The sequence below is a fragment of the Chiloscyllium plagiosum genome, chromosome 39, assembly GCF_004010195.1.
Source record: "Chiloscyllium plagiosum isolate BGI_BamShark_2017 chromosome 39, ASM401019v2, whole genome shotgun sequence".
NCBI classification, from domain to species: domain Eukaryota; kingdom Metazoa; phylum Chordata; class Chondrichthyes; order Orectolobiformes; family Hemiscylliidae; genus Chiloscyllium; species Chiloscyllium plagiosum.
The window spans coordinates 22,570,786-22,586,471 of NC_057748.1; the positions used below are offsets into that span (position 1 = coordinate 22,570,786).

The following is a 15,686-nucleotide window of genomic DNA, read 5'->3' on the forward strand; positions in this document are numbered from 1 at the left end:
ACCAAAATGCTCTCCCACCACAAGATCTGATACCTGCCCCGGCTCGTTTCCGAGCACCAAGTCTAGAATGGCCTCTCCCCTCATCGGCCTGTCAATGTACTGAGTTAGGAAACCCTCCTGAACACACCTTACAAAAACAGCTCCATTCAAATCTTCAGCTCGGAGGAGGTTCCAATCAATATTGGGAAAGTTAAAGTAACCCATTACAACAACCCTACTACGTCCACACTTTTCCAAAATCTGCCAACCTATGCTTTCCTTCAGCTCCCTGCTGCTATTGGGGGGCCTGTAGTAAACCCCTAACAAGGTGACTGCTCCCTTGCTGTTCCTAATTTCCACCCATACTGACTCGGTAGGCAAATCTTCCTCGACAATGGAAGCTTCTGTAGCTGTGATACCCTCTCTGATTAGTAGTGTTACACCCCCTCCTCTTTTTTCACCCCTCCCTATTCTTTTTAAATGCTCTAAACCCTGGAACATCCAGCAACCATTCCTGCCCCTGAGAAATCCATGTCTCTGTTATGGCCACAACATCATAGCTCCAGGTACTGAGCCATGCTCTAAGTTCATCACTTTTATTTCTGATACTCCTTGCGATAAAGCAAACACACATTAACTGGTCCCTTGGTTCCTTCCCAGGAAAATCCTTCCCACTAGCTGGTCTACCTCTTGCTATTGCCTCATCTGCATCAACTCTCACCTCCGGTATACAGCTCAGGTTCCCACCCCCCTGCCATGCTAAGTTTAAACCCTCTCGAACTACTCGAGCAAACCTTCCACCCAGGACATTGGTCCCCTTCCAGTTCAGATGCAACCTGTCCTTCTTGTACAGGTCCCACCTGTAGACAAAAGTAGACAAAGTTTAAAAATCTCACAACACCAGGTTATAGTCCATTGACTTAACTGTACAAAAATGAATAAGTTACAGATTTTGCCCAGGATTTAAATTACAGCAATCAGTAAACCAGAGCATTTGCTCATGAAACAATTGCACCTTGTATCATGCATGTGCATGTCATAGCATGTTCTAGTCATTTGTACATAAAATTAGGTGCGAGCACTAAGAGCAGCAAATGCAATTCTTACTCTTGAACTTACTATGAAGAATATCATTCCAAGATTGATCAGTTGTCAATGTTTGAAGTTAGATGGAGCAAAATGTTCACTACTGTTCGTGGGAGGATGTGTGTGGAGTTATAGGGGATATTTAATTTCTGTGATTGTTTCCACTTTTCCACAGGGTCTAGATGAGATTCGAGAAGAAGAGCTTCTATTAGGACAATACACATACGACCAGGATGGGGATTCAATACAGACATTTCAAGCCCAGGTAAACTTATAAGTTTTCAGAAAAAGATATTCAATTCATCATATTAGTGCCAGATCTTTTCCAGAATATTGCTCTTTCATCATATCTTCCTTCCTCTACTTCAAATATTTGTCCATCTTTCTCCTAAAGTATGGCTTCTCAATGCACTGACTGGTAATTTAGAACCGAAATCTACCAGGTCATAAATGTCTTCCTATTGATATTCAAATGTTTGTTTCACATTGATTTCAGGTTTTGGTGTTGAGCTGTACTTCACACTTGACTAATGTCATTTGGACGTTTGCTCTTGATAGAGGCTTCGGAGAAATCCAAACTCATGAGAATGAATTCAGCTTGGTGTTTCGGAAGGCCCCTTACTTGAAGAAAGGCATATTGGCATGCTACAGGCAATTCTGGTCTCCCTGCTATAGGAAGGAAGTTGTGAAACTTGAAAGGGTTCAAAACAGATTTGCAAGGATGTTACTAAAGTTGGAGACTTTGAGTTATAGTGAGAGGTTGAATAGACTGGGGTTATTTTCCCTGGAGCATCAGAGGCTGACAGGTGACCTTGTAGAGATTTATAAAATCATGACTTGCGTGGATAGGGTGAATAGACAAGGTATTTTTTCTGGGCTGGTGGTGTCCAGAACTAGAGGGTGTAGGTTTAATGTGAGAGGGGAAAGATTTAAAAGGATCCAAGGGGCAACTTTTTCATGCAGAGGATGATGCGTGTATGGAATAAGCTTCCAGAGCAAGTGCTGGAGGCTGGTACAATTACAACATTTAAAAGGCATCTGGACAGGTACATGAGTAGGAAGGGTTTATATGGATATGGGCCAAATGGGACTAAATTTATTTAAGATAGCTGGTCAACATGGACGCGTTGGACCGTGCTGTATATCTCTCTTTGGCATTGGAGGCGGTCTAGATAAGGTTCACTAAGGCTAATCCAAGGTATGGAGGAACAGTCTTGAGGAAAGATTGAGTAGGTTTTGCCTGTACTCATTCTCACTTGGAAGAATGAGAAGTGTCTTTTATTGAAACATACAAAATTCTTAGGAATTTGACCGGGTAGGTGTGGATAGGTCATTTCCCCTGTGGGAGAATCTGAAACCAGAGGGCATGACCTCAAAATAAGGGGGTGACAGATTTAAGACAGATGTGGGGGAATTTCTTTTCTCAGATGGTAGTGAATCTCAACTCATGTTTTACTACACAGGGCTGCTAAGGTTGGGTCATTATGTTCGAGGCTGAAATAGATTTTTAATCAGTAAGGAAATTAGTCACGGGAAAAGGAAGGAAAGTGAGGTTCAGGATTATCAGATTACTGAACAGACTGAATGAGCTCCAACGACTCATGATCTTATTTTTGCTTCTACAATGCTGTGCCGTGTATTTGTGTACATTAATAATTCATTTCCCACTTTGGCAAATTTTACATTTTATATCAAGTTAACTCCTGCTGTGTTTGAATTCATTCAACATTAATTTTAATGTCACTCAAAATAGAGGTTCAGCTCATTTGCTCATCAAAAAGATATCTGATTTCCTGCTGTACCATTTTCGTGCCTGAAACCATGCATGGATATACCTAAAGAAGATCTCATGTTAACAATTCCGAATTGCCTATCAATTCAGGTGTGGTGTTAGAATTAGAGGTAGGTGAGCACTTTGGGGATAGTGACCATAATTTGGTGATTTTTACACTCGTGATGGAGAGGGATAAGTGTGTACTACAGGGCAAGAGTTATAGCTGGGGTCAGGGAAATTATGATGCGGTGAGGCATGACTTTGGATGTGTGGCTTGGAAAAATAGACTCCAAGGCAAGAGTGTAAATGATATGTGGAGCTTGTTCAAGGAGCAACTATTGAGTGTCCTTGATAATTATGTACCTGTCAGGCAGGGAGGAAAGGGTCGTGCGAGGGAGCCGTGGTTTAATATGTACGGACAGTAACACACTACATGTGCAGATAGATATTTTGGGTGAAAATAGATAAGTCCCCTGGGCCTGATGGCATTTATCCTAGGATTCTCTGGGAAGCAAGGGAGGAGATTGCAGAGCCATTGGCCTTGATTTTTATGTCCTCTTTGTCTACAGGAGTAGTGCCAGAAGACTGGAGGATAGCAAGTGTGGTTCCCTTGTTCAAAAAGGGGAGTAGGGATAACCCTAGTTACTATAGGCCGGTGAGTCTCACTTCTGTTGTGGGCAAAGTCTTAGAGAGAATTGTAAGGGATAGGATTTATGCACCTCTGGATAGGAATAATGTGATCAAGGATAGTCAGCATGGTTTTGTGAAGGGCAGGTCGTGCCTCACAAGCCTTATTGAATTCTTTGAAAAGGTGACGAAGGAGGTTGATGAGGGTAAAGCGGTAGATGTGGTATATATGGATTTTAGTAAGGCGTTTGATAAGGTTCCCCATGGTAGGCTACTGCAGAAAATACGGAGATATGGCATTGAGGGTGAGTTGGAGGTTTGGATTAGGAATTGGCTGGGTGGAAGAAGACAGAGGGTAGTAGTTGATGGCAAAGTTTCTTCATGGAGTGCCGTCACTAGCGGTGTTCCGCAAGGATCTGTTTTGGGACCATTGCTGTTTGTCATTTTTCTAAATGACCTGGAAGAGGGGTTAGAAGGTTGGGTGAGCAAGTTTGCGGATGATACGAAAGTTGGTGGAGTTGTTGACAGTGAGGAAGGATGTGGCAGGTTACAGCGGGATATAGAGAAGCTGCAGAGCTGGGAAGAAAGGTGGCAAATGGTGTTCAATGTAGGTAGGTGTGAGGTGATTCACTTTGGTAAGTGTAATAAAAAGATGGGGTACTGGGCTAATGGTCGGATACTTGGTAGTGTGGATGAGCAGAGGGATCTTGGTGTCCATGTACACAGATCTCTGAAAGTTGCCACCCAGGTAAATAGTGTGGTGAGGAAGGCATATGGCGTACTGGCTTTTATTGGTAGAGGAATTGAGTTCCGGAGTCCTGAGGTCATGATGCAGTTGTATAAGACTCTGGTGCGGCCGCATCTGGAATATTGTGTGCAGTTTTGGTCGCCATACTATAGGAAGGATGTGGAGGCACTGGAACGGGTGCAGAGGGGGTTTACCAGGATGTTGCCTGGTATGGAAGGAAGATCGTATGATGAAAGACTGAGACACTTGGGGCTGTTTTCATTAGTGAAAAGAAGGTTTAGGGGTGACTTGATTGAGGTGTATAAGATGATTAGGGGGTTAGATAGGGTTGACAGTGTGAACCTTTTCCCGCGTATGGAGTCGGGTATTACAAGGGGGCATAGCTTTAAATTAAGGGGGGGTAGATATAGGACTGAAGTTAGGGGTAGGTTCTTCACTCAGCGAGTCGTAAGTTCATGGAATGCCCTGCCAGTAGCAGTGGTGGACTCTCCCTCTTTATGGGCATTTAAGCGGGCATTGGATAGGTATATGGAGGATAGTGGGTTAGTATAGGTTAGGTGGGCTTGGATCGGCGCAACATCGAGGGCCAAAGGGCCTGTACTGCGCTGTATTCTTCTATGTTCAGATTGGCAGATTGTGATTCAACATCCAGCAGCAGATGCTGACAGTGAGGGAGAGTGAGATTTTTAATCAGTATGGTAGTAGGAGGTTATGTGGAATAGGCAGGAAAGTGGAGCACAAAGGTAATTTGGGTATTATTTAAAAATTACTTATCACTTGAAAATATTTCATATTACACATTGATTTCACTTTATTTATGGGTGCTCCATTGTTGTTGAGTTTAGCTTAGTCAGAACTAAATTTACTGGTACAACTCACAGTTGGCACACATTGATGTATTCCTGTATTGTGAAAGAAACTATGATTTTTTTTTTTTCTTGGCTTTTCCTTGAATATTCTTTGTACTCGCTACTCTGTGGAGCATGGCTGATCTTGTAGGCTCTCCCTTCTATGCTGTGTCAACGATATTGTCTGAAAACCATCTCCATAAAGCTAACTGAAATGTTGTAGGTGAATTCAAGGCCATATAAGGATTCTAGGAGAAAGTGAGGACTGCAGATGCTGGAGATCAGAGCTGAAAATGTGTTGCTGGAAAAGCGCAGCAGTCAGGCAGCATCCAAGGAGCAGGAGAATCGACATTTCGGGCATGAGCCCTTCTTCTGGATTCCTGAAGCTGCGCTTTTCCAGCAACACATTTTCAGCATATAAGGATTCTGCCAGCCAACACTCCAAGATGGGTACATGTTTGGACACTGTCAACATTTGAAAAAATAATATTAATATACACACCTTTGGCAAGACATGAAAAAGAATAGCTGTTTGACACTTCAATAAAGTTGTACTTTTCATTTTAAACTAATATTTTAATCTTAAACTAAAATGGTGAATCCAGCCCAAGTCTGACCTGTCTGGCAACTATGTGATATTGACTGACAAAAATATTCATAATTAATTTAACATTGCCTAATTTACTTAATTAGAAGTCGAGAAACCTCATCACTATGAAAATAAAGCCTAGCTATAAAATTCTTTGTTTGGTGATCAAAATTAATTTGAAAAAGTTTATTTTGTCTTGGGGTTCAGTCAGTTTCCAGCCCAACTATCCAAATACCATGTTATGAACACTAGGCACTTTGCCAATTACATATCTGCATAAGAAACGTTGTGGTCTCGAATTAAGTCTAACAGTGAAAACTTGTAAGTTGTAGATGTACAGCAAAATATGAAAGTTCTCAATCTGTCATTCTGCTAACAACTGTATCACTTTTGATCCCATATTTGCATTTGTGGTCCTGCATTTCTTCCATGCCTACAATCTTTGAAAAACCTGGGATGTTAAAGTCATTTTCTGAATGTAAGGCAATATAGAATAGCACATCCTGTAACTCCGAGTAGACCAGATGTTATTTGGAACTTAGGCCATGCTTCAAACTGTTGCTGGATAACTGCTCTACCAATGGTATCATCATGCTGAACCAATAGCTTCATGATGTGTCTTAATGTCTTTTGCTTATTTATACCTTTTTCAGAATAAAGAACTTGGAACATTTCAAGTCATTGAGCTGAGGGTAAATAGCAACTGGGGACATCCTGAGTATACTTGCCTCTATCGATTCCGTGTCCATGGAGAGCCAGTGAAGTAATGTTGGGAGACAGAGACCCTGCCCTGTAGGAGATGTTTGGGCAGCATTTCAAGGACCTATTCTGTATAGTTTTTCCACATATCTGAAGCTACAGTACTGGATACTGTTCTGCCATTCAAACCTTGCTCTCTGCTTTTGTTGCGAATAGGAATGAAAGCACTGTTTTTCTGGAAATAACAACAAAGGTATTTGGAACTAGAAAATATCGAAAAGAAACTTTGTCTCAATTTTGGGATTGTCTTTCCAGTTTATTACCTGAGATGTGAATAAATCGGCAAAGAGTGGATGGATGAAATCTGCTGGATAGGAAATCATCCCTTTCACAAGACAACCTTCACATGCCCATCAGGTCATCTTAATGACAAAGTGCAAGCACCCACCTACATTATGGATCTTGGGATACACTAAGAAAATTTTAAACTTTGTTCTGGTATTGCAAGTAATCTAGATATTCAAATTTTAATTCCATACATTTAATTTAAAGTTTTAGTTCCTGACAGTTACAACTATAAAATAAGATGGCAAACAAGACAACTTTGCTTCTACTAGCCTTTAAACATGGTGAAAGACCACATGTTCCCAGAATGTATAATTGAAAATGATGATGTTTGTGTTCATCTAGACACAGTTATCCTGTACATCTGATCAGTCCCCACAAACCCCTCACATATGTTTCACTATCAGGATGGAGAGATGCAGGTATTGCCTCCCAGGAATATAATGTTGATACTGGCTAAGCACACTTCAGGTTACTACAGCTCTGATCGTGTCCAATTGGACAGCTGTTTCTCAGGACTAATGTGATTAAGATGATTGGCAGGGAGCTGAATTATAACAAAAATGAACATTCCGTCCATCAAGCTCTTTAACTGGAAATATTACGTACGTCCAACAGCATTGCACAAGGATCCTTGACATATGGAAGAATTACTCTCCTCTAAAATTCTTAGCATTTGTATCTTAATGTATATGCTTCAAAGAGACATTCATGAGCAAATTTCAATTGTAAATTGTTAAAACCTAAGATCTAACATTCTAAAGTGATGATGTTTGTACTTAGCAAGTGGCAAACACAGACAAGTCAGAAATCATGTTACTTTTGCTGTCTTTAGTTGCTCTGAATGTATTAAGAAACAACCACATATGGATGAGATTGACGTGTACCCATACTAGTTAGGACGCTGGGTAGTTCTTTAAAATATATTGAGCACAATCCAGCAGCTTTTGTAATCTGCTGAAATACCACACATTACCAGTTATTAAATTTCAGTTATTAATTTGCTAATGGAGAGATACCCACCTTTGTGTTTGAAAATCCAGTAATATAACTACTTGGCTGTTCTGCTCAATATCATGTTGAGTAATGCTTCTTCAGAATTCTTAATATGCCCACTTTCATTCACTGTTGTAAAGAGCTAGTTGAGGCTCTATTGCACATATTATCAATAGGTACAACACCATGCTTGCATTTTTAAGCCATCTAGTATTTTTACCATTTTGGCTGCTTAATATGGTACAGAGCGCAGAATAATATTATCCAGTTTATAATTTATCTTTCTTGTATTTTAAGGAATTTGGTACCAATCCTTCCCAAATCCCAAACCCAGAACCAAGAGTGTGATGAAAATAATTTTGTGATGAAAGATAGAAGTCTTTCTTGAGTGCCATAATTTGTACTGCTGTAAATATCATCACTGCTCATTTCACACCTAATCTGTTAAACATGAACAAAGCTCTTTACAATAGACTAGAATTGATCTTCAATTGTTAGGTTTGCTAGGCTGTTTTTAAGAAAATTGTTAGCACTGGTACAAGCCTTTAATGGTCAACGTGACAGTATTAAGAATATATAAGTATGTTTTGATGAAATATTTTCTTTAATCATTAAATTAACCAATGTTATGGAGAAACAAGAATTGGTCACAACTTTTCATTTCAATATCAAATGTGGTATAATAGAAATGATGTCAATGATTTACTACTGGATAATACTGAGGATCTTTTTTTTTCTGTTCTATTATTGTATAGAACAGAAATCAAAGGACCAAATCTGTAGTAGACAATTTTCTTTATTCTCTTCAGACCTTTATTGCATGCTTATGTAATTAGCATTCAATGTATTTGTTTCTAAAGTGCAATATTCACTTGCATTTGCAGAAAAGGTTCTTTTTTGATATTTATTATTTGATATTTCAAATGTAACATTGTGCTGTTAAATTGCATGCTTATTAAGCTGGTTGATCTTAAAAATGTCACTTCTGTAAAATGTCCAGAAAATAGTACAGTTTTATTGTTGTAGTCAGGCTACTGAAGGAAACCTGTGGCTGTGTTTAACTGGCCACTGGCCCAGTTTAGAAAACAGCCATGTTCACTGTATTGGCATCACCTGCTTTCAGTTTTAGTATTGACCGTTTGTGACACTACATCTCAAATGGCTCAGCAAAAGAGATCATATTTGAAGTGCACAGTTTCAACTGCCAAATATTTTTGATGTCACTCTCTCTGAATTACCTGTGGAATGTTTACCATAATAATGGTACTAAACAAATTCAAATTATCAATTTCAAGCACGGGCACGATTTGCTAGTAATGTTGGAACATTGAAATTTCTTTGATTTAAACCATCAGATTTACAATTAGTTAAGTTCCAACTTTTATTTAACATGCTGCCGTTGTACATTATCCAAAGAAATGAGTTAAATGGGTTTTCAAATGAAATATATAGAAAGTATTGCTAGTTTATTCTCTAAAATTAATAACAAAATTAAAAGGTATCTCTTCTGACATACTTTGTCACCTGGGCCTCTGCTTAGGTCCCATAATATGTCTGATTTATTTTTCTTTTGTTTCTGTAGAAGGTATAACTGAATTGGTCAAGAAAGGCCAGAAACAGATTTACATGTTGGACAGGCAAGACAAAGAAAAGACAAGTTACTTTTTTGCTTTAATGATTTTTAAAAGCCAAACAACTCACAATCTTTACGAGTAAAGCTCTGCCTTCATTCATTCCTGATATCATTAATGCTGTTCAAAAAGCACTCTCATATTATCCTTTGAGGTACATAAGTCTCTTTCAGATCATTAAAATTAACCTTTCACTGGTTACAGAGGAAATTAGGAGGAAATTAGGCTATAAGGAATAAATATTAAATAGTTTCATACCCAGGCACCAAAACAGAAATTGCTGGAAAATCTCAACTGGTCTGGCAGCATGTGTGGAGGGAAATCAGAGTTAATGTTTCAGTTCCAGTGACCGATCTTCAGCACTTTTTAAAAATTTCTCTCCACAGATGCTGCCAGCAATTTCTGCTTTTGAATCTGATTTCCAGCATCTGCAGTTCTCTTGGTTTCATATACAAGCAGTTGGTGTACCAACTTAGAGTAACATCATTCACATCTTGATAAGAGTTTAGGCAGTAGAAATGGGCTGGATAAAAGTGTATTTTGAATCACGTTATACTCGATGTGAAAATCACTTCAGGAAATTTTAAGGTTGCACTAATTGGCATCTGATGTAATACATTGAAGCAGCAAGTAGCTAATGCTTTTGAAGAATGACCCGGGAATTACAAATGATGAGTGTCTAGAGTAAAGGAATTTCCATTCCGCAGAATTTAACATCAAACTCCTTGGCGAACAGTAAGAGAAATATTGCAAATGTAGATGTAAATGAAAAGCTGCAACACCTCCCATAAATTAGATGCAACGAAAACAATTTGAGGGAGCTTGAAGGAATCTCGAATCAACACATACTGCAGAAGAGATACTTTGACTTTTCATTCTTGTAAAACTGCACCCTCCACCTGGGTTGAACAGTTCTTTTCCTCATCCATGAAATCTAATAGCACGTTTCACCGTTAAGTTACTGATTTACCACAGCCAGTGTCTGCATCACGTTTATTTATGCAAGTGGATAAGAATAGTGCAAGCCACGAAGTGACAAGTAATTTATTTTAATGACTTGCAGTGTTAGCTGAGTATATCAGTAGTATTGAACAACATTTGCACTGCCATGCGACTGCACTGCTCATAAGCACCTTTAAGATTTATTAAGTCATAATTAATACATTTTCAAAAAAGATTGAAAGAGAAACCACCACAAGTATTGGAGCTGTTGACAGCCTTGTATTTAAAATATAGACGTATTATTGACAGGGTTACTCATAACAATATATGGATATTAAATATAGAAAAGGGTACTTTATTTTAGATGTAGTTTATAAAATACTCTTGCAGCTAAAAAATGCAAGCATTGCAATATAGATTTTTCATAGCTAAGGCATCCATACTGTGCAAGTCAGAAGTTTTAAACCATTCAAACCAAATGCTGAATATTATGTCTATCCACCACTATCTCTAATACATGATATTGACAATGCTTTGATTCCTGTTAATTATATGAGACTATTGTTACTTCAGATTTAAACTGAAATGCAACAGCTTTAAATTGTTTCTGGATACTTCACTTTGTTTGCAATAAAAAAAACAAGATGAGCATTTTAATGTTTATTTTATTTCTTGTATTGAGATGATCAGTTCTACCATGATGTAACTATTGGATACAAATGCAAGTATTTTTAGAGCATAAAAGGATTCTGGAATTTATTTTTGTATGCTTCCCTCTAACTTAAATCGCTATTGTTTTATTATAATTTGCATTGCATAAAAATAAAGCTACAAATACATTTAACAGGTCTGATGTACTTCTGCATGTTAAAATTAAAAAGTGCAAAACATTCAATGGTAGATTTCTCAAAAGGGGTATGAGTTTCTCCCTGTTCTCTAGATCAACGACACCCAAGTTTTGAAATGTTCCACAGGCCCATTCAGCCTAAACACAGGGCCAGAATTAGCTTGGATTTTATTCACTGGAGGTAGACGAACTGCAGTGATGGATGTTTTACAAGGCAGATTTTCCACTCTGCACTGTTTGGACAGGAAATTGATAGTTGAGCTCTGATTTCAGCCCTATGCTGCTGATCTTTGAACATCTCGTGTGGAGGGGTGTAGGCAAATCGAAGGACCTCTGCCGGTGTGCGCCTGGGTCCTGCCAGGCTAACTGGTCCAGGTACTGGGCTGTGGAGGAGGTCATATCTGTCAATGATTTTAGAGGGAAGTGGGCATTGTGGGAGATACAGTGCTTTATTTTCCATCCAACTTCATTTTGATTTAGCCCCTTACTGCTGTTGTTATCTCTTCCTTACTTCCAAACCTAGATTGCTCAAAAAAGACTTTAGTTGTAAATATTCAATTGGCTATACAGATAATTTAATGGTGGCGGTTGATAGTTTTTTAAAACAAAAAAATTTCATGGTGATAGTTGGTGGAAAAGCCATTCGGTTGTTTGTAAGAGTACTACCAGATATAAAGAGAACTAGAAAATCACTTTTTTTAATTTAAAAAAAAAATCGTGATTGGGATTAAACCATTTGGTTGAGTGATAGCACTTCTGATTTTAAAAATTACAGACCCTTAAGGGCTCTTCTTGCACTGGTAGTATCCCTACCTCCGGCCTAGGAGGCCTGAGTTCAAATCCCATCTGCTCCAGAGGAGTGTAAGAACACCTGTGAATAGGGTTGATTTTAAAAAAAATCTAAAGTCCTAATTTTGCCCTCACCTTTGGTTTGTATTTCCCTTAATAGCTTTTTCATGTAAATATCTAATTGGCTACACAGGTGATTACCTGATTAGATTCCCTACAATGTGGAAACAGGCCCTTTGGCCCCACAAGTGCACACCGACCCTCCGAAGAGTAACCCACCCAGTCCCACTTCCCCCTGACTAATGCACTAACACCATGGGCAATTTAGCATGAATTCACCTGACTTGCACATCTTTTGGACTGTGGGAGGAAACCGGAGCACCCGGAGGAAACCCACGCAGACACTGGGAGAATGTGCAAACTCCACACACACACAGTCACCCAAGTCTGGAATCCGAACCTGGGACCCTGGTGCTGTGAGGCAGCAGTGCTAATTACCTGTGGCAGTTAAATGGTTTTAAAAAATGAAACTGTCATGGTGATTTGGTGACAGGGAAAAAAAACTTCAGTTATATGTAAGAGCACTTCTGATACAAAGACAAAACAGACTCTGTTCCTGCTCCCTAATTCCCCTATACTGGCTTTGAATGTAATTATTCAATTGGTAGCTAGGGTGATTTACTGATGGTAGTTACTTGATAGAGTGGAAAACACCCTGGTGGTTTGGTGATTGCGGGAGAAAAAAGCATTCAGTTGTGTGACAACAATTCTGGATATAAAAAAGAAAGCGGATGATAAATGTGACCAATCGGGGAGCTTCCTCATAGGACTGCTCCTGGCTAAGATAGCTATTAACAGGTGCAGACAGCAGTGGCTGTGGAGGAGGTTATTTCTCTCAACTGCTTGCCCCTCATCTGGGGCTATGATTGTGGAATGTTAACGAGGTGGCTTTTTGGAGTAGCTTGTGATGGAGCTATTGTACTCAATACCCTGTGTGATGAAGAAAAGCATGTTGTATGTAGCCTTGACCACTCTCAACCTGTGTTGCCATCATCAGGGTACAATGGACCGGAACACCTAGATCTCCCTGTACATCAATTTTCCCTAGAGGTTTTTCATTTACCATACAGTTTGCTCTAGAATTGGATCTTCCAAAATGCATCACCTTGCATTTGTCCAGACTGAACTCCATCTGCCATTTCTCTGCCCAACTCTCCAATCTATCTATATTCTGCTGTATTCTCTGACAGTCCTCTTCACTATCTGTTACTCCACCAATCTTAGTGTCATCTGAAAACTTGCTAATCAGACTCCAGATCATTTATGTAAATCACAAACATCAGTGGTCCCAGCACGAATCCCTGTGGAACACCACTGGTCACAGTTCTCCATTGTCAGAAACTCCCTTCCACTACTACTCTCTACCTCCTGTCCCAGCCAGTTCTCTATCCAAGTAGCTCGTACACTCATGTGACTGCGCTTTCTCCATCAGCCCACCATGGTGAACCTTATCAAATGTCTTACTTAAGTCCACGTATATGACATCTACAGCTCATCCTTCATCAATCAACTTTGTCACTTCTTCAAAGAATTCTACCAAGTTGGTAAGACATGACCTTCCATACACAAAACCATATTGCCTATTACTGATAAGCCCATTTTCTTCCAAATGTAAATATATCCCATCCCTCAGTATCTTCTCCAATAGCTTCCCTACCACTGATGTTAGGCTCACCAGTCTATAATTACCTGGATCATCCCTGCTTAAACAAGGGGACAAAATTAGCAATTCAACATGGTCTTATCAATGAACCTGGAAATATTACATAGAAGATAGGAACAGGAGTAGGCCATTCAACTCCTTGAGCTTTTTCTGCCAGTCAATATGATCAAGACAGATCATCGAGCTCAATTCCCTAATCCCACTCTCCTCCCATATCCCTTGGTCCCTTTACTCACAAGAGCGAAATATGATTTGGATGGTGCAATCCTGTTCTTCAAAGAAAGGTAATTGAGATTTGTCCCACACTGCTTTTGCAAGGCAGAAACCCTTCAGTATTCTGTCCTGATCAATTTGAAGAAAGGCTCCAGGAGAATGATACAATCAAACAACTTCACCAGCTCCACAGATATGTAAACCAAGTCCTCCCTTTTGGCTTACTTGTACTCCAATGCTAATAGATCTTTCCTTAGATAAAGAGACCAAAACTGTTCACGATATTCCAGCTATGGTATAGTTAGTGCCTTGTACAATTTTAGCAAAATCTCCCTACTTTTGTGCTCCACTCCCTTTTTAATAAAGGCCAATATTCCATTTGCCTTCTCTATTATCCATTGAACTGGAAGGCCAGCTGTTTTTGACTTATGCATGAAAATTCCCAAATTATTGTTCAATAGCTTTCTGCAGTCTTTCTCCATTGAAATAATATTTAGCTTCTTTATTCTACCTACCAAAGTTTATAGCCTCACTATCCTCCATCTGCCAATTTTTAGCCAATTCGCTTCATTTATTTACATCCCTCTGCAGACACTTTGTGTTATCCTAACCACTTGGCTTGCCATTATCTGTCACCATGAACCAGAGTAGAGTATATTCACTTTCCTCAGCCAAGTAAGTTGTTAACTTATATTTCAAATAAAAGTTTGGGAGTTCCTAGATTTGAAGAATCAATCTTGTTGACCTCTATTCAGATAAAGTGTCAATGTATACCCTCTAGGTGCAGTACCAGTATCCCCCCCCCCGTTCAAAACCAATATCAGTATGAATGTCCTCTTTCAGACCCATCACCAGCATAAGTAACAGTAATATTAATGCGAGTAAAATAGCTCATTGGAGGCTGGTATCCTGGCAGCAAGTCACTCTTTATTTACACATGCACTATACATGGACTCTGACCAACTAACTCAGAGCCAGTCATAGAGATTGACAGCATGGAAACAGACCCTTTGGTCCAACTTGTCCATGTTGACAAGATACCTAAATTAGTCTTGTCCCATTTGCCAGCCCTTGGCTCATAGCCCTCTAAGCCTTCGTATTCATATACCCAACCAGATGCCTTTTAAATGTTGTTAGTGTACCACCCTCAATCACTTCCTCAGGCAACTCATTCCATATATGCACCACCCTCTCTGTGAAAAAGTTGCCTCTTAAGTCCCTTTTAAATCTTTCCTTTCTCACCCTAAATCTATGCTCTCTAGTTCTGAACTTCCCAACCCCAGGGATCCATTTACCCTATCCATGTTCCTCATGATTTTATAAACCTCTGTAAGGTCACCCTGCAGCCTCCCAACACTTCAGGAAAAACAGCCCCAGCCTATTCAGCCTCTCCCTATAGCTCAAACCCTCCAACCCTGGCAACACCTTTGTCAATCTTTTCTAACTCTTTCAAGTTTCACGACATCCTTCCTATAGGATGGAAATCAGAATTCCACAGATATTCCAAAAGTGGCCTAACCAATGGCCTATACAGCCTCAACATGACCTCCCAACTCCTGTATGTCATTGTTTGATATCTGAGCTACAATGGTAGTCTCGTCAGTGAACTTGTAGATGAAGTTTGGACAAAATTTGGCCACGCAGTCATAAGTGTATAGTGAGTATAAGAAGGGACTGAGTACACAGCCTCTCTAGATTGAGGGGAATCCCTGAGACTCCTGTTTATATCTGTCAGCCAGGACACGAATTGCATATACCAGACTGTCGCCTGTCTCTTTCTTCCAGAGTGTCTCAGGTGCAGTACCAGTATCCTCCCCGTTCAAATCCAGGTGGTAACAGTATCAAGGCTG

General features: G+C 39.6%; 1 protein-coding gene across 4 annotated transcripts in view; it reads left to right on the plus strand.

The window, feature by feature from the left end:
* Window positions 1-7,642, plus strand: part of sun2 (Sad1 and UNC84 domain containing 2) — a 106,138-nt gene extending 98,496 nt beyond the window's left edge. For all 4 annotated transcript variants that reach the window (XM_043680020.1, XM_043680018.1, XM_043680021.1 and 1 more), the window contains exons 18-19: window positions 1,241-1,330; window positions 6,305-7,642. In XM_043680020.1, the coding sequence (XP_043535955.1) occupies window positions 1,241-1,330; window positions 6,305-6,418 (204 nt within the window). In that variant the 3' untranslated portion in view covers window positions 6,419-7,642. The remainder of the gene's footprint in view (window positions 1-1,240; window positions 1,331-6,304) is intronic.
* The last annotated feature ends 8,044 nt before the right edge of the window (window positions 7,643-15,686 follow it).